Source organism: Nuphar pumila, chromosome 7 (genome assembly GCF_984573655.1).
Source record: "Nuphar pumila chromosome 7, dmNupPumi1.hap1.1, whole genome shotgun sequence".
NCBI classification, from domain to species: Eukaryota; Viridiplantae; Streptophyta; class Magnoliopsida; order Nymphaeales; family Nymphaeaceae; genus Nuphar; species Nuphar pumila.
The window spans coordinates 121,506,866-121,526,881 of record NC_143255.1 but is presented as its reverse complement, the minus strand read 5'-3'; the positions used below and the strand labels follow the sequence as shown (position 1 = coordinate 121,526,881).

General features: G+C 37.7%; 1 protein-coding gene across 1 annotated transcript; it reads left to right on the top strand.

The window, feature by feature from the left end:
• The first annotated feature begins 496 nt into the window (after positions 1-496).
• On the top strand, positions 497-18,591 carry LOC149833239 (protein transport protein SEC23 E-like). The gene is made up of 12 exons (XM_090015006.1): positions 497-1,377; positions 1,551-1,724; positions 3,212-3,373; positions 5,146-5,288; positions 8,425-8,500; positions 8,641-8,816; positions 8,918-8,999; positions 10,138-10,215; positions 16,454-16,615; positions 16,700-16,963; positions 17,871-17,975; positions 18,062-18,591. Exons 1-12 carry the CDS (start codon positions 637-639, stop codon positions 18,206-18,208), a joined length of 2,310 nt encoding a protein of 769 aa, XP_089871132.1. The 5' UTR covers positions 497-636; the 3' UTR covers positions 18,209-18,591.
• The last annotated feature ends 1,425 nt before the right edge of the window (positions 18,592-20,016 follow it).

Sequence of the window (20,016 nt, the reverse complement as noted above, 5' to 3'; positions counted from 1 at the left end):
CTTGTTTTGCCTTCGTGAGTTTTATCTATTTCCTTAGTGATGGTAGTAGAAAGATAATATACAGATTAGTGTAATCAGTGATAAGATACAGACTATTTTGCATAAAACCCATATTGTATTGGTTTTATATCTATTTATATTGGTGTTTGCTTTATTTTTTATTTGCTTTTACCCCTGCTTTCTATGTGTTTAATTGTCACTTTTCATGCGCTTCCATAATCGCTCATTTCTCTCTTCAGACTACTTTTTAGCACTCGCTTCCCCGCTTTAGCTTCAAGCATTGCTTCTGTTATCCATTTGGCTTCTTGGTAAACTATGATATAAACTATTTTAGTAGCTAATCAAACTGAATAACTAAAATGGCCTCATCATCAATTTCTTTGTTGAAAGAATACATTAAATTATAAAAAAGAAACAGAAGTATCAAATGTCAGCAATCACTCAGCAGGACCTTACGTTCAACAACTGAAAGGGTTAGGCGCTTTTTGTAAATACCAACCGTCTTTATCATTAGCAAGAGAGAGAGAGAGAGAGAGACCTCCCTCTGCCCCCACCGATCGTCTTCCCTCCACCGATCGAGCGATCAGACGACCAATTGAGGAGGAGGGAAGCCGGAGAAAAGATTAAAGAAAAAAAATGGCGGAGATGGTCGACCCGGACGGCGTCCGGATGACGTGGAACGCGTGGCCACGCAGCAAGGTGGAGGCGAGCAAATGCGTCGTCCCCATCGCCTGCGTCTACTCCCCGATCCGGCTGTCCCCGGACGTCCCCCTCCTCCCCTACCACCCTCTCCGCTGCAAGTCCTGCTCCTCCCTGCTCAACCCCCACGCCCACGTCGACTTCTCCACCAAGTTCTGGGTCTGCCCCTTCTGCCTCCAGCACAACCGCTTCCCCCCTCACTACTCCGCCATCAGCCAGACCAACGTCCCCGCCGAGCTCTTCCCCCAGTACACCACCGTCGAGTACGCCCTCTCGGCCTTCGCCGACGCCGTCCCCGCCTCTCCTCCCGTCTTCCTCTTCGTCCTCGACACCTGCGTCATCGAGGAGGAGCTCGGCTTCGTCAAGTCCGCGCTCCGCCAGGCGCTCGGCTTGCTCCCAGAGCACGCCCTTGTGGGGTTGATCACCTTCGGCACGCAGGTGCAGGTCCACGAGCTAGGGTTCCCGGATCTGTTCAAGACTTACGTTTTCAGGGGCACGAAGGAGATCTCCAAGGAGCAGGTTCTGGATCAGCTGGGGCTCGCAGGGCGCAGGGGGGCGGCCGGGTTCCCTAAGGCGGGCGCCGGCGGACCTGCTGTCGCCAATGGAACAACCGCCCCCCAGGGGATCGCTGGGAGGTTCCTGCTCTCCGCCGCGGATTGCGAGTACTCTCTGAATTCGGTAGGTCTTTCCTTTTTCCGGAATTGGTGTGGACCTGTTTATGCCATTTGGGGAGCTAGGATGGATTGAGTTGCGCATTCGCTGTGCTGTTCGTTGAGAATTTCTTCGGTGGGTGTGAGATGATCAGTCAGTGATTACTTTAGGTTTTGCATCCTTTGTTGGTTTTGGTGTAGCTTTTGGATGAGTTGCAGAGAGATCAATGGCCGGTTCAACCAAGCAACAGGGCGTCGCGTTGCACTGGTGTGGCGCTCAGCGTTGCGGCAGGTCTGCTTGGCGCTTGCGTGCAGGGTACGGGCGCTCGAATCATCGCGTTCGTTGGCGGTCCGTGCACGGAAGGGTCAGGAACTGTAAGATTGCTATGGGGTTTTTGTTCTGTTTTTATGATTATCTTGATAGTGTTCTGTTTAGCTTCACTTGGTGCAGTTTTCTTTGTAGCGCTGTTCTTTCTGGTTTTCCTTCTAGTTTGCAGTTGGAATTATGTAATTGAAGTCTGGCTGGAAAGGTGAAATTAGGGTAGTTTTCAGTCACTATCCAGAGTATGTGAGGGTTTGAATGATCTAATGCATTATACTTCAAGAAAACTCGTGGGCGTAGTGCTTAGGTCGAGTATGTAGTTTATACATACAATGCAAATCCTAATTAGGCCTAATTAAGCCAAGTCGAGCGATCTTAGGTATTCGAAGTGGTAGATGGCTTTGTTTGATTTCCAACGTACGTAATGATGCATTTCTGAGTTAAGCTATGACTTTCTTCTGGATATTATTTTTTGTCCCCATTGTCTTCGGATGAGGAGATCTCAAGGCAATTGACTTCTTTGGCTTCAACACTCATTCACTGTCAATATGTGACCCATGCGAAAGGCTTCCATGAGCAAGATGCTCTTGTTATCATGCCAATTTCTAGGCAGCGCACCAGACTACATTTTTCTCTTATTTTATGTATCTTTGGCTCCTTAGACCATAAAATGCATTTGTAAATTTGTTAGTGAGATGGTAGCATCTCTTTTCCAAATTCCCAGTGTTGTTGTGGTTGTTGATGTTATTATTATTGTTATTATTATTATTATTGGTCTGGCCTTGCAAATATCCTTGTTGAAGAGAGTGCATTTCATCCTTGGAGTCTTGAAGTTTGAATTAGTTCAATACATGATTCCATCAAAGTTTATAGAACAAACTTATATAAAGTCATTTTTTCTGCTCCTCTTCCAAAGTTTCTGCTCTTTTGTTTGTTGTCCTAGTTGAATGTCCTTTCATAAGAACAACTACTCTTGGAACCTCTCATTTGATAACACTTGATACATAAATTATTACATAGTGACTTTAGAAGAGCAGTTGTATATATATGGAGGTCCTGCAGACATTGGGAGCAGTTTTTGCCTTTTGAAATAGGCTAAGGGCACTTTGGTCAAAGGCTCTAAGAGCCGTTGGGAGCTCCCAATGGTTATATTTATAGACATTGGGATGCTCCCAACGGATTATTTATAGCTGTTAGATTGCTCTCAAATGCTCTTTGAGCCTCTTGATGTGTATAAAAATGGCTGCTCACCCTCATTTATTGCTAATGTTTTTCCTAAGCATTCTACTCAATAAAGATTATATTTTTTTATTCTCTTTGATTATTGTTTTGGCTCTTTGGAGTCTTGTACATGCACTTTGTGCTTGTGGAGTGCCTTGGTGCTTTTATATTGTTCTCTATTGGACTTGTAATAGTGCTTGTGCACTTTGTATTTGTTTTTCCGCCTACTTCATTACATCTTTATCTGTTTTCGTATTGCACGGGCTCTATGATATATCATTGAGAACTTTGTTGATGCTTACCATGATAATGTTTGCAGATAGTGTCTAAGAATCTGTCAGAACCAGTACGTTCTCATAAGGACCTGGATAAGGATGCAGCAACACACTTCCATAAAGCTGTCAAATTTTATGATAATCTTGCCAAACAGTTGGTTAGCCAAGGGCATGTCTTAGATCTTTTTGCTTCTGCCCTTGATCAGGTTTGAGCTGTCACTTTCTTTTATATCTGTAGGATAGCTTTTTCTGGTTGTCTATACACTTGATTTTATACGTGTATTGTTGGAAAAAATGTAAGCACAGAGGATGAAACTGGGATAGAACTACAATGATGACTTAAAGAGAAGGAGGAAGAAGCTCAGAGGAAAAAAAAAGGAATAACATAGAAATATATCTTTGACTCACTTTGATGAACCTAGTGCCTCCCATTTTTAAGAATCCTTTCATATTTAGGGTACTCATGCTGTATCACTAGTATCCCCCTGATAACTTACAACATATTACACATATTACAAACATCAAACTCAAGTACCATACCCATCTAAAATGTACGACATAGGAAATGCTGCTGCTGCCTCTGCACTGTATATAAAATAATGATACTTTCCCAGAACTATCCGACTGACAATTTGTGAGGCCTTGTATGGGTTGATTTTTGTTTAGTGACAAAGAAATTTTTGTACATAGCCTTTGACCAGATTCTTTTTATGCTTCGTTTGTTTCACCCATTTTTACACATGAAAATGGGTGGTTTACGTAACCCCCGTTTTCGTATGCAGGTGAAACAAACATGCCAACTCCAATTTCCTGTGGGGCCCATCATCAACAAGTGTTTCTTTTCACGTTGACCATGCATTTAATATGTAAATCCATTTGCCTACCCCTCTTGCGAATGGATTTACATATGGAGTTTTTCACCCATGGGATGCCTTTCCCATGGTAGTATTTTCTTATTGGTGGGAATGAAACAAACGAAGACTTAGTGTCCTGTGACCTCTTGTCACGCCTTGCACCTTTATTTTTACCCTTTGCGTTTTAATAATATTTTCCTTTCTTGATGCTTTTGGAAAATATAGTTATATAAATATATGTCTGTGTATTTTGGAGGTTGACTTTTTAGGGTGAATACATGCACATTGCACACGTATATGCACTGAGGTGCACATTTGCATACAATTGTGTGCAGGCCATTTATAGATGCAAACACGCATGCACTGAAATGTGCAGTTTTAGAGTATTAGAGGTGGGCTGCATAGATTTAAGCAACATATTGCAGGTCTTCGTCAAAAAGTATGTCCATGTGATTCTTCATCTATTCCGGTTGATGTTATTGTTGAACTAGAAGCAATTGAAAGAAGAAGGTTGTAAAAATGCAAAGGACTTCCAAACATTGTTTCAGATTCTGAAGATGATGATGATGACCCAATTGCCAAAAAAATGGCCAAAGATAAAGAGATCATCGTGCGGTAGTTGGATGCAACACTGAGGAAATACTGTCCTAATGTTTGGCAAATAGACTCTAGAAGATAGTTTGGTTTTAAAATCTTTATAGTTTAGAACTTTAAAGATAAAGATTGGCATGTAAGACATTGGTTCAATGTAATGTTTTTAGTTATCATGAACTCTTAGTAGTTTAGCTATAACTCTTAGTAGTTCAGAACCAGACCCACTAGTGAAAGGTAGGCCCTGGTACTGATTTTAGCTAGGTCTCACCTGGATCCGATCCATTTGCAACCCTAGTTGACTAGAAAATGTGTGTGTGTGGTAATACGTTGTAGTTGACTGTAAAAAAAGTTGTGCTATGCTATTTAATCCAATATCTTGACTGTGAACAATATTTCTTATTTTGCATTTTCATTATTCTGAGCACTTCACCCTCTTGTTAATCATTTGACTGCGATATCGTATTTGTTAAGCTAATTGTTTAGAATGACATCCACTTAATCATGCCATTCATTTTTCTTTCTTTTTTCAGGTTGGTGTTGCAGAAATGAAAGTGGCTGTTGAAAGAACTGGTGGTCTTGTTGTTCTTGCAGAGAGTTTTGGCCATCCTGTATTCAAAGATTCTTTCAAGCGTATCTTTGAAGATGGTGAACAATCTCTTGGGCTTTCCTTCAAGTGAGTCTTTATGTAAAGTTCTTTTCCATTATTTTCTACAAAAACATTTGTAATTCATTTCATGTGTGGGTTTTCCCTAGGAATTTAGGTAGTTCATGTAATTTACCTTTCCTCTAAACCTCTTTCTTTTGAATTTAAACATGTTTAGGTGTCATTTTTTTTTGGAGCAGGAAGGTGTCGTATGGTTTGTTGAAGAGATATAGTTGGAACTCCTAGATATTTAGGGGCACAATTCAAACCTGTGAAGCACTATCGTGCCTGGGAAATTGGGCCATTTTCCTCAAGGTGGGAAAGTTATTGAGCATTTCAGAAATATCATTAATTTTCTGATGATAAAGTGACCTAAAATTTTCACTTGAAAGACCACTTCTCTTATTGCGGAAACAATCCTTAGGTACTTTCTTGGTTTTGACAGTTATAAATGTGCTCATAGGTAAAGTTATAACAGCGTAGATAGAATGGAATTTATGGTGAATCCCATTCTTTCAACATTGGAAGTTTGAAAGAGGAGTTTGACTCAAAATTGGTAAGGGAAAACCGGAAAAAGAAAAAGGCATAGTTGGCAAACTCGTGACTCGGGCTCGGACCGGACCCCTACTGGGTCACCGAGTCAGCGGGTTGACTCAGTGACTCGGATGAGTTAGAACTCTATATTTTATAGTGTAAGCACATGAATAAGACATGAAAATCACTAAACTTCAAGCTAATATGTCAATAGTTAAGTTACAAAAACATATAATTATACATGATTGTTAACTTTTTTCATTGAACAATATTAGATTCTTCGTAACAAGTGACTTTATATAAGAATTGTGCATTAAAATAACAAAATACATGATAAAAAATTTATGTCATGGGTTGGATCGGCAGTCCTGAATTGTGACCCAGTTGGGGTCCGATCCGGGTCGACTCGGGCGATTCCCGAGTCTACTCGCCGGGTTTGCTAACTATGGCAAACTCGTGACTCGGATCTGGATTGCCTGACCCTTGACTTGCGAGTCAGTAGGTTGACTTGGTAACTCAGACGAGTTAGGACATTATTTTTTTAGTGTTAAGACATGGAAAAAATTAAACTCCAAACTGCATAATCACTAAATTTAGCACATGACATTAATGACTAAGCTACATAAGTATTCAACTATACATAATTGTTGATATTTATGATTTAAAAATATATGATTCTTTATAAAAATTATCCTTTCATAAGCATTATGCATTATAACCACAAAATTCATGACAGAAGACACATAAGTGGCATGCAGATCGGTTGTCCTGGATCTGTGACCCAGTTGGGGTCCGATCCGGGTCGACTCGGGCGATTTCTGAGTCAACTCGCTGGGTTTGCCAACTATGGAAAAAGTGAACTTTACACTTCTGCCTAACCTCATGGTTTTTTTCTTAAATCCTTCTCAGATTTAGGGAGTGTTATATACCTTCCATGGTTTATGGTTTGATTCTAAGTACCCTCTGGAGTTACTTTCAAGAAAATGATTAAAGAGAATAACTAAGTGATGTTTGAAATGATTACTTCAACCATCTATTACTTTTTTTACCAAAGCAATTTTAAAGATTAAAGTGAAAAAGAAAAGCCAATGTCAAGCAACTTAGCTTGGTCTCAACTCAGGCCCACTTATTTGCTTAAACGAGCCAATACTGAGCTCCAACTGAAACTCATTGAAACTCATACACAATTATGTACTCAATACTCTTTCAACACCACAAGTAAAGCACTTGGTGTAATGTTGCCTTGCTTTCTCTCAAAAGAGAGGCCACAAATCTAAACCCTGTCCTTTCATGTTTCATGTGCTTTTTATTTATTTAATCTTTGTAATGTAAAGCTTGGCTCGAGCTTAACCAAGCCAAGTTTGGGCTGAGCCGAGCTCCACTGAGCTGAGCTTGAACACATATGTTCAAGCTCAGGTCGACTATGAGTTAAGCCTGAGGCCAATAGCTAATGCACCGAGCTCAAATAGCCTAGGATCGGGCTTAGCTGGGTTTGTTAGCAGCCCTATTTGGAACTAATAAAAGCCATGAGGATCTATGGTGTTGAATGAGTGGTCCAATTTGAAGGGTGTTAAGGAATTAAGCAACAGAGAGAGGGAAATGGAAAGCTACCCCAAAGAAAAAAAGTTTTTTTTATTGGTTAAAAAAGAGGGACTTTTATGTTCACATGCATAGACTTATATCCAGAAGTCCATAAGCATAGACTTATATGTCTATAAGGCCATAAATTTATCCTTAGAAGAAAGTGGAGACAAGCTAGTGAGGTAGTGAGATTGGTGTGGGTGGATGAAATGGGGATGCATTGGAGGGGTGTTTCTGCAAGGCTGTAGTATGACTGGCACTGTTATATGTCACTGAGTGTTTGATCGCCAAGGAGATATAGAAAGATAGGACATGCAGAATGTTTGGTGTGACAAATGGCGATAGTTACGATAGAGGATCTTTACTGAAGATGGATTTGGGCATGTCACATGGAGACTTTTTACAGCATCATCATAAAAGATTGATGTGATATGAGTTAGGATGAGGAGAATCAATGAGAAACTGGAGGGAGAGTGAGTATAGATATGGCAGATTGTGTGGTGACACCGTTTTTAGTTCTAGAGTCTAGACAGAAATGAATGGTGGAATGGTACTGCTAATCCTATGTAGATGGGATAATGCTTGATGATAATGACATCATGATGCTACTAATTCTTCTGATATATCATGCTTCTTTAGGGAAGAATACTTCTTTTGTTCATCTCTTATATGCTTTACTGAACATGCTTCGTGAACCCACTTCTTGACCATGTTCAGATTCGGGTTTGTCAAATATCCTCGTTTTTACCTTATCAGTTCCTCACTTGTGATGATTGAGTGCCTTTACTGCTTCTGTTTGATAGTTTCTCTTCTCTGAAATCTCTGTTGCTGTTTATATGTCTGTTCTGCCTAGAGTTGCTTATCTTTATCATTCCATATGCCGTCGACTTCATAACATTCACTGTAGTACCTAGCCTAAATTATTTGTTACATTTAGCTCTATTCAACTTTTACAATGCAACATCGATAATATATATGTATTGGATGATTTTGATCTTTATGTACTCTCTTTTACTTCTCTGACTGCTTGGGTCTTGCCTCATTAATGCAGTGGAACTCTTGATATACATTGTTCAAAGGATATTAAAATACAAGGGATCATTGGGCCTTGCACATCCTTGGAAAAGGTGCTATATCAGATCCCTAATTTTATTTCTGTTGATAATGATTCCTTGATGTCATAGACAGGGTTCTTTGCTATAGATTGTCGTTGATTGAAATGCTTGTCATTGTATTTTGTCATTATTAATTACATCAAATCTTGCAGAAAGGGCCATTGTGTGCAGATGTTGTCATTGGGCAAGGAAATACAGCATCATGGAAAATGTGCGGCCTTGATAAAAGAACATGTTTGACAGTTTTTTTTGATGTTGCACCGAGTGAGCGGGCAAACCCTGCAGCACCAAGTACAAACCAGCAATTGTATATTCAGTTTCTGACGACGTACGATGTTTCTTTCCTGGTTGGATTTTTTTCATGACTCTAGATGCATTTACCTTGATAATATTATCTCCTGTTCTAAGTTCTGTGCTATTTTAATTCAGTTACCAGAATCCGGAAGGACAGGTGAGACTTCGTGTAACAACCATCACAAGAAAATGGGTGGATGGCTCCACTAGTAAGGCGGTCAGTCATGAAAGTTCTTGATCATACATACTTGACTTGATGCTTTATATAACACAAGCATGTGCATATAACAAATCAGATGCAGCACACTAGTTATTGTTTCTGAACAAATTCTGTATGCGTCCTTCATAAATACCTTCCAATAAGTTGAAGAGCCTTAAGAGCTTTCATTGTATGTGTATGGCCTAAACAAGTAAGTGAGTTTGTTTTCTATATGTTCTGATCATGGCTCACAACTTAGACTACAAGTGCTGTGTCATTTTTCTGAAGGTTTTTCTTTTGTAATGGATCCAGGACTTATCTAGTATTATGGTATTTGAACCATAGTCACAAATATCGGTATCGGCTATATATCAGCGGGGTATAATATCGGGATATTATCGGTTTTCTAATAAATCTCTGGAAAGTCTTGGAATTAAAAAAATAAAAAAATAAAAAATTATAAAGTCCCCTTCCCTCTTCCTTCCTCTTTTTTGTTCTTTCTTCCCTTTTCTCTTTCTTTTTTTTCTTCCTTCCCTTCCTCTTTCTTTTCTTCCTTCCTCTTTCTTTTCTTCCTTCCTTTCCTCTTTCTTTCCTTTCTTCTTTTCTTCCTTCCCTCCTCTTTCTTCTTTCCTTCCTCTTCTTTCTTTCCCTGTTACGGTTCTGGCTGGGTTGCAGCAGCTATAATATCGCGATATATTTAAGTTGCTGATATTTTGAAAATATTGCGATATTTTTCCGTTAATATCGTTTGTTCAATTTCTAGCGTTAATATCACAATATTTCAAAATATCAGTGATATCTGTGACTATGATTTGAACTATCAAGACATTCACCTTTTATAGCTTGATTAGAATTTCAATGAGTTTGCTATTACTTGTTGTTTTATTTCTTATGAACAAAATTTGTTATCTGGTTCACTTTATGAGTTGCTTTGATTTATTTATCACCATCAAGGTTTCACTCATTAATAACTTAATAATTTCTGCTGTGGGATATGCATTATTCATATAACAGCTTTTTTCAAATAAGAAAAATCAGGAGACGTTTGTATGCCTGAGAGCTATTGCTAGTTATTATTGTACCTTGCAGCTTCTTAGTATGCTCTGGTTATACCTGTACATTGAATTTCTTATCTAAAGATATATTAAATTTGCAGGAGCTGGTTGAAGGATTTGACCAGGAGACTGCTGCTGTTGTAATGGCAAGATTAGCGTCTCTGAAAATGGAATCTGAGGTAAACTCTCCCTTCAGTGTATGACATATAGTTGTTTGAAACATTTAAAACTAAAAATACTAGCCATCTGTTACAATCATTAAAATTTTCACTGTTTATTTTCAGTGTCTTTCCATTCTCTTTATTTGTCTGGTGGGTCAAATATGATGATTGGGTGTAGGGTTGCTCCATCTTGTCCAATGGGTCCTGGGTTCAAGTCCTATGGCATTATACAATTTGAATCTGGTAGTGGCTTGCAATTTTCGTGAGCTTACTTTTGAGACTTCTAACCGTAGATTGAATATTTTTGTTTAGGTTAGTGACAGATTTATGATTTTGGAATTTTAGGAATAATTCAATGATTAACACGCTATCAATGTGTGTGTCTATATATATTAACACTTCACAAGAATCTTGGGTTTTGTTTTTCCCATTTCCAAGAAGTAGCTTTGACAAAAAAAAAATACTTTCTTCATTATGTTTTGCGGTGACTTTTATTCTACACGTAACTGCTACCCCGTGAAAATTTTGGATTTGTTGTTCGTTAATCACAGATAGTTTGACTTTGATCCTTTTAAGAAATAATTCTGCCTTTAGTTGCTTTATTCCACCAATTCTCCAATAACTTCACAAGAATCATGGGTTATTTCTTTCTCATTCCCTAGAAGTGGCTTTTGTCAAAATATACTCTCCAGTAACTTCACAAGAATCATGGGTTATTAACGATTTTTTTTTTTTAAATATGTGCATTTACCTTCAAACTGCACATTCATCATGCTGCCAGTCTCGTATGATGTTGGTGAGAAGGCATTCTTTGCAGCTTCAAAATATAGCATATGTGATATCTTTGGTCATTTTAGCTGGAATTAGTGTTGTTCTTGAAGCCTGTAGGTGGAAAATAGGAAAGGTTATTCTAGATCTTTAGTTATACTAACATGATGATTGATACTTGTGATTGGAAAACTGTTTCACAGGGTTTCTCAAGATAATTGACTTGTGGTGTTTCACAATTTCTTTGTATATGTTTAGTCTTTCAATTTCTCATTCTAGCCATACATTGCTGACTGAGTGGACAAACCTTTCGGCAACTTTCTTACTAGGTCATGATTTATTCTATAGCTTACCTTGGTACTTCAGTAAATCCTTAGCGAACTTGTGTTTCAGGTTCCACAGATAAAGCTCCCTTGCTAGTTAAGATCATGCTCTACCCATATTATCAGATCCAAATTATTGAGAACCAACCACTACTGGTCCATTTTGGACTTGATCCCCATTTGCAGGCGATGTCATCTTACTTCAGTAATTAATAACCATCCCAAACTGCCCACATGGATATGATTGAATGCAATTGGATCAAAGCCAAGCCAGTGCTAGCAGTTGATAAGAAAATTTCACCTAAATGTCATGCTACCTCAAGGCATAAACGGCTTTGCTCATAGATTTGAGAAAGTCAAGCCATGTATAAAGAATTGAGACATTTTAGAGTCAGTCTATGTCTGGTTAGACTGAAAGCAGCTCCTACATATCACTCGTTAAGTTCCTGTTACTTGGAGGGGAAGTAATGTTCATGTGGCTTGTAGGCTGAAAATGATTAGGGACTTTTAAAATTATTAAACATTAAAATTCAGGACTGAAAGTGCTCCTGGCTATAAAGGGTGACTCTTGTGAGATTCAGGTTTGTGGTTGTCTTAATTTATCCTATCCTTCCTATAATCAATCCTACCAATGCCATGATGGCCCAATCTCAAGCATGTCATTGCTCTTAGTGGATAAGGTAAGACCTAAACAACTCAACTTGGGAGTAAGTAATGAGAAGTATCCCTACTTATATAGACATAATTCTCAAGGAAAAGATAATTGATTGCTGAATGTCAGATTGTTCATTCTACGGTTTCTACTTATCTCTTGACTGTCTATGACGGTTTTATTTTTGTAATCACAGTCCCCTGTCAAACATCTTACTGCAAGTGAACATTGTATTAGGCACCCTCACTGTCTATAAAGCCATCCAGTCTCAAATTTCAAGTCTTGTTCATTTGTAGTCTATGTCACCTGGGTACGAGTATGACACGGCAATTCCAAAAAATGTGAGTACGGGCAACAGCTAAATATATACTGAAAATATATATTATATATCTAAAATATATACTGAAAATATATATTATATATCTAAAATATATATTATATATTGAAAATATAATATATAATATAATGTAATATAGGATACAGCAAATGCCGTGTCCAGGTACCAGTACCCGTGTTGACACGTGTCGACACGGGTACAGCACCCTAAGTGCTGTGTCGCGGTAACATAGTTTGTAGCATTTCAGTTGCCAAACATGTTTATTGCATGATTTGCTTCCTAAGGAGGGCCACACCTTCACAGATGTACACATGCACATTCCAGAAAAATAGGAAAAAAAGAATCTTTTCAGTCTTGTTACATTTTTTTTGCCCTTTTAAATTTTGTAGGATGGCTGAAAATACACATCAGAGTTGTGTGTCATTAAGTTGGGTTGTCAGATCCATCAGTCATGGCAGTTATCATGTTGAGGCTGTTAAAGTATGTATATATATATTCTTAATATAAAAAAAAAAAATATATATATATATATATATATTGTAATAAGTAATGCCCAACAGGGGTATTTTCATCATTTCACTTATTGTAACTAGGTCGGTCTAATAAGGACTGTTTAGTTAGAATTATTTTTTTAGTTTCTTTAAAATGTAATTATTTTAACATTGAGGGACTCTATGGGAAACAACCATAGAGTGGTTGGGATTGCTCCCAATAACTCTGTGGGAGCTCCCAAGGCCCCTTGCCTCTTGGCTTGTTATGTATAAATAGGGATACATTGTCCCCATTCATGTTATGCTTTTTTCTAATTATATTATCAATAAAATCTTATATTTTTCTATATTTGTTGTAAGCCCTTGTTGGCTTTTTGTGTTGTTCCCTAGTGGACTTGTGATTGTGTACATTAATTTGTGCTTTTGTATGCCCTTAGTTGGCTCGTATTTATCTTCCGCTCATTTCATTACATGGTATCAGAGCTATAGTGCTCTTGATCTTGTGGAGAGTGATCATAAAGTGTCTGTGTTCGTGAAGAAGCATCCAAAAGTGTTTTGTGTATCCGTGGTGCTTGCAAGTAGACATACACGCTTTTCTCTTTCTCCCTCTCTCTCATTCAAAATAGAGTATGACCAAAAAATTGATCTTTCCTTCAAACTCAATGGTACCAACTACTTGATGTGGGCCTTCACTATGGGGAACAACCTCGAGGGAAATAATCTTTGGGGATATGTGGTGGGCATGATTCCCGAGCCTCAACTCAAGCTCACCAAACTTGAAGGAGGTCAAGAAAATACTCTATAAGGAGATGCATGATCTACAACTATTGAAGATCATCAATCAAAATGAGAAGATTGGGAGAGTAAACATGCTAAGATACTTGTATGGTTTATGAATAATGTCGAAATGAAAATTTGTGCTAATATTGCTAAATTTAGAAAAGCAACTGAAGTTTGGTTGTTAATGAAAAACATGTACACTAAAAAAGATCTTGCAAGACAATGTTATTTGCAAGAGAAAATTAGAACAACCAAGGAAGGGGACATGAATGTTCGTGATTTTTTTAGTGCATTATCCCCTCTAAAGAATGAATTGACACTTTTAGAGCCTAAGTGGGTGGCCACCGAAGATACAGAACTTAGGCAAAAATAAATGAAAAAAAAAACAATTTTTTCAATTTTTATATGGATTACCTCTGGAGTTTGAACAAGTAAGATCTCTCCTTTATAGAACATCTTCAATTCCTTTGGAAGATGATGTGTCGAAGTGTGTCAAGAAGAAACTCGTCTTGACATGGCTAAAAGAGAAGGTGAAGTGATGGTCATATCTAGGCCTGACAACAATGTAAGAGCATATAGAGTCTAGACCTCTACAATTTGGGGTGCAAAATGACTCATGGAACAACTATGGAGGATAAAAAGGGTTGTTTGTCATTTTTGTAATGAGCTGGGTCATATTAGACCAGTTTGTTCAAATCTTAGAAACAGGGTGGCTTCGGTAGAAGAATCCACTCTAAAGAAGGAGGAAGAAGACAAAAGTGGAGGTGAACTAGAAGACACTCTTTGTCAATTAACTGTGGCACTTCAACAAATGCTCAAATCTTTATCCTCTACATCGGGTGCCTGGTGCCACCATTGCTTCGTCTTCTTATCTTGGTGAGTGCTCCTAGATTCTTGACTTGCACGCTTACTTTCATATGACTCCACATGAGAATGTCTTGTCCGATGAACTTGTATAGCTAAGGAATCTTTTGAATACATTGCCAATGATCACACATTTCATGAGCGTACCAATCATATTGAGATGGACTGCCACTATGTACGATATGAATATCTAAAAGGACTTATCGAGCTATCATATGCTACATTTGAGTACCAACTTGCATGCTTCTTCACCAAAGCTCTTTCTATACTTCGTTTCATCTTTCTTCTTAACAAACTTTCAATGTTTACACTATAAGTTTGAGGAGAGGTGTTAAGTATGTATATATATTCTTCTGTTGTAATAAGTAATGCCCAACATGGGCATTTTGGTTATTTCACCTCTTGTTTAGTTAGAATTATTTTTTTAGTTTCTTTAAAATGTAATTAGTTTAACATTGAGGGGCTCTATGGGAAACAGCCATAGAGTCCCAACAGCTATAAATATTAGCCCTTGGGAGCTGCCAATGACTCTATGGGAGCTCCAAGGCCCCTTGTCTCTTGGCTTGTTATGTTTCAATAGGGGCACATTGTCCCCACTCATGTTATGCTTTTTGCTAAGCATATTATCAATAAAATCTTATATATTTTTATATTTATTGTAAACCCTTGTTGGCTTATTGTGTTGTCCCTAGTGGACTTGTGATTGTTTACATTAAATTGTGCTTTTGTATGCCCTTGGTTGGCTCGTATTTATCTTCCGCTCATTTCATTACAGGGGCAAACCATGAGCTTGCCAACCCCATAGGTTGTTCATATACCAGATGCAGTAACATAGTCTACACTGTCATATTAGGTATTCCTTTTTCATGTGTAACTCTCCGGCAGTTTCTCTAACGATGTTCTCACTTGCTTTAGCAAGTAGCACATGCTCTCTTAACATGGTAGAAAAGTTCATCATTCTTGACTGCTGCATCTATGCAATCATGCACAGGCAATGTCAAACTGTTGAGCGTGGCCTGAAATTCACTTACGATTAGTAATTTTAAGATCTGTTGTAAATAGCAGTGCAAATAAAAAAATTGTCAGCCATAAACCTTATCAATTAAAGAAGCATAGGGATCCACTACAAAATACCGTATTTATTGGATTTTGATGGGCAATGTTGTTGATAATGGTATGAAGCAAATATTTTCCTTCATTTGTCTTGGCTGTAGAAATCTCTTTGATTCATCACATGCTGAACTTTGGCTGTGGGTGATATTTATACTGCCTTTAGTGTTCTCCCCCTGCTGCACAACCAAGCAGCAAAGCAGATGTAAGCATTTTGACTCGAGTCTCATATAGGTCTCTGATGTTGAAATTGCAAGACATACTGAAAATTTGATATGGCAATGAAGAGATTACCTTCAAAGGATGATATTTGTGTCAGCTGATAGGAGGCCTGAAAGGCCTTCATGAAATATTATATTTTCATTTGTATACTTACGCTATGAATCTGAGATGGCAACATGTACAATTGGGTGTGGCAACTTTGTGCAAATTAAGGCAGAGAGCTGTGAAGCATTTCCAAAACAGTCAGAAGTGGTTCCATAAATCCAAATTTAAGCCTTAAAGATATAGGCAGGATTATATGAACTGAGGAGTCACCATGTCACAGCAAGCAGGATTAATTTGTGTTTGGAAAATGCATTTTTCCATGAACTGCACACAGAGTATGAAAGAAATGATTGTGGAATTTGTAATTTGCCATTAGAGTACCTGCAGAACAAGTATTGGTGATTCTTGATTACAAGATTGACGTACATTGTACAAATTTTTTTTCTTGTGCACCGTAATTTAGTATTTCACTATTGAAACTGCCCATTTTTGCGCTACATATAAAGTTATATATTGTGTTATTAAACTTTTATCTATATTGTGTTTCGATATTGTTATGGTCATGAACTACAAACCTGTGGAATTGTTGGGGACTTGTATTGCCTCCACCCCACCCCCCACCCCCCCCCACACACACACATTGCTAAATTGTTTTTGTGTTCAGGAAGGGTTTGATGCAACTAGGTGGTTGGATCGTTCCCTTATTCGCTTGTGTTCCAGATTTGGTGATTATCAGAAAGATGATCCTGCTTCATTTAATTTGAACCCAAGCTTCTCAATACTTCCACAATTCATGTTTAATCTCAGGAGGTCTCAGTTTCTTCAGGTGACGATTTTTTTCATATTACAGCTTGTATTGTGCTTATTTCATCTGGTGGTCTGTTGATCTAACTTATACATGCTTTTGCAGGTTTTTAATAATAGTCCAGATGAGACTGCATACTTCCGTATGCTACTAAATCGGGAGAATGTTACCAACTCTGTGGTTATGATCCAACCTTCTTTAATTGCCTATTCCTTTAGCTCACCTCCTGCACCAGCGTTACTGGATGTAGCTTCTATTGCAGCCGACCGGATACTTCTGCTAGATGCATATTTTAGCATTGTTCTCTTCCATGGAATGACAATTGCTCAATGGCGAAACATGGGTTATCAAAATCAGCCTGAGCATGAGGTTGGTTTCAATGCTTCTTTAGATTCCTACTAACTTTAGGCATCAAATATTTGTGATACTTGGTCGTTTTCTTCCACCATTGGAGGTGGAAATAATTTCTCACACCTTGCTAATAGTTGTCGCACAGAGCCTTCTGCTTGTGGTAATAGTTAGGCCAACTTGCCTTGTGAGATGGCACTTTCCAGGATAAGTTCCACACAAATCTTGATGGTCTTCACAGGAGAAATTGATGTGAAATGTTTTTTTTTCAATCCTATAACCATATATATATATATATAATATATATTACTGCAGTATCTGTCAAAGTTACTTAATCCTATATGTCCAATCTCACTGTGTTCAGTGTTGTATTCCTTGTTAAACATGCCTCTTTAAATAAGAATTCATTTTTAGTTTTGAAAAATTGTTGGTTCCTATTGCTATGGTGAATGTTTATCAGGAAATATTGTTCCTTATTTTAAAGGATATGGATAACGTCTGGAAAGTACACTGCAAATTATTTAAATGTGAGGAGTTATGCTCTTTTCCATGTCTTTTTGTGCAATTAATATCGACTAGCTGTACCATTTCAAGATCTGGACGACTTGTCCTCCTGAGCCCTTCTCGGACCCGAAAGTTGCATGTAACAGGTAGTTGGCCCAGGTAGCATGACCTGAATCATTGTTAATCTGTAAACCATTGGCTGCATTTGGTTCCACATTCTGTGAGTTTCAAATTGATCTTGAGTGCAACTCTAGCAGGATATTTACTCAGTCCCCTCCGTTTTCATCAATACTTTCAAGTATGCTCCTTGTTTCTAGTAATTTCTCTTCTAGTTTAGGTGTGTCTAGGTGTCAGGTGATTGTAAGGTTGTGCTTCGACATGCATGAGTTTTTTCGCACTAAACACAAAATAATATTCTTTTCAGGCTTTTGCACAGCTATTGCAAGCCCCACAAGATGATGCTCATTTGATCATCAAGGACCGGTTTCCAGTCCCAAGACTGGTTATTTGTGATCAGCATGGCTCACAGGTCTGTGCTCTTTCACCAATTTTCAGCTCATTCCTTTAACTCTATGGATGTGGGATGGCGTTGATCTGGGTCTCTCCTTCCTGCAGGCACGCTTCCTACTGGCTAAGTTGAATCCTTCAGCCACACACAACTCTTCCCATGAACTTGCTGCTGGCTCTGATGTTATCTTCACAGATGATGTGAACTTGCAAGTCTTTTTCGAGCATCTTCAGAGGTTGGCTGTGCAGAGCTGAAGGAGAAGGGAGTAGTTGGTCATCTGTGGCGACCTGATTTTTATCCCCCCCCTGCTGCATGCCAGGAAACGGAGGTGTGTACAATTCAAAGAATGATGATATGCACACCTTGCTCTAATAAAGTAGATCTCGGCTGATGGATTGAACATAAAAAAAATGCACTGAGAGGTGATAGTGAGAAATATTTCCCTTTTTTTTTGCTAGTTGTTTCATAACATATGTTAATTATTTATTTATTCTTGCTAGGGTTTCCCTCTTTTTTTGTGTGTACACGATATTCAACAATTTAGGTATCTTTTGTATCTTGCTTGAGAGGCTTGTAATTTAGTGAAGGATTGCTGTACCATCAAGAATTTCCTGGAGTAATTTATGCTGAACATGGATATGATTTTTTTGAGGTCATTTGAAGCAACATATTTATAGGATCAGTCTGCCTGGGACGTGTGAACTGAATCAACACCGTAGGTATGAGCTTAGCTGAGTACCCTCTGTTCATGCTTGACTTATTTATGTTAAACGAGCTTCTCATCGCTTAGCTCGCCAAGCTTATGTGATGAAACAAACATGCTTTGTGCAAGCTGACTTAGTCGTGCTGGCTTTGCTTGTTGTACTTACGATCTAGTAGCTTAAAACTTTATGGGTTTTACTCCTTGCCCCTAGGGAGTTGCCACACTTAGGCTTTCGCAAGGGGTGATGCCCATGGGATTAAAAAAAAAAAAACTCGGACGAAGGGTGGGTCTAACCCCGACCCCCCCTTCCGAGTGGTTGGGTGGCGAAAAGCTTGCTCTCTCTCCATATTCTTCTTTATTTCCTTTTTTCGTTCCTTTCTCACTCTCTCTCTCTCTCCCCCCCCCCCCCTTTCTTCATTCTTCCCCTTTGTCTTATATCCTCTCTCTCTCTCTCTCTTTTGTTCTTAGTTCTTCTTTTGATTATGACTCTAAATATGATTTTTTTTATTAGGGCTTTGAATCAAATTTCTTTAATTAGGGTTTTTATATTTAGTTTGATTAGGGTTTTTTCTTTGACTTTTATTTATTAGGAATTTGAATTCAATGTTTTTAATTAAGGCTTTTGATATTTAATTTGATTAGGTTTTTTTTTTCTTTGATTAGGGCTTTGAATCAAATTTATTTAATTAAGGTTTTTGATATTTAATTTGATTAGATATGTATTTTTTTATAAATCATAATTCTTTAATTAGGGCTTTTGATAGTTAATTTGATTAGGGATTTTCTTTTATTTGATTAGGGTTATTTTTCTTTGATTAGGGTTTGAATTATAGCTTTTTATATTTAATTTTATGACTTATGGTTTCTTTTATTTTATGGTTTATTTTTCTTGTAGTTTAGTTTTTTTTTTTTTATGATTTATTTTCTTATATTTTAAGGTTTTATGATTTATTTATAGTTTTTGTTTTTATATATAAAAAATATGAATTATTATTTTTATCAAATTATCCAAAATTTAAACAGTGTTCATACTTAGATTTGGTTCTAGATCTATATTCTTAGATCCATATTCGACGTTAAAATCTATAATTTTTTGATAAACTTTCATAATTAGATCCAATATGATAACTAAAGTATTTATATATAAAAAGATATCAATTCTTATTTTTTCTCGATTTATCTAAATTTTAAACATTTTTTAGTTTTTAAATCTAATCCAAGATCTATATATGGAGCTAAACTCCATAATAAACATGTTAAAACACTCATGTTGGTCACATATGGTGGGCGGATTGAGTTGTATGATCCAAAATAAAGTTATCCGACCCATTATTCATTCCAAGTTATCCACGCAAAGCA

What these genes read in the sequence shown, in the direction of transcription:
- LOC149833239 (XM_090015006.1), top strand. Translation starts at nt 637, where the DNA reads ATGGCGGAGATGGTCGACCCGGACGGCGTCCGGATGACGTGGAACGCG. An exon ending in CTCTGAAAATGGAATCTGAG is followed by an intron (nt 10,216 to 16,453) that starts GTAAACTCTCCC and finishes TTTTGTGTTCAG; the next exon opens with GAAGGGTTTGATGCAACTAG. An exon ending in GGAGGTCTCAGTTTCTTCAG is followed by an intron (nt 16,616 to 16,699) that starts GTGACGATTTTT and finishes ATGCTTTTGCAG; the next exon opens with GTTTTTAATAATAGTCCAGA.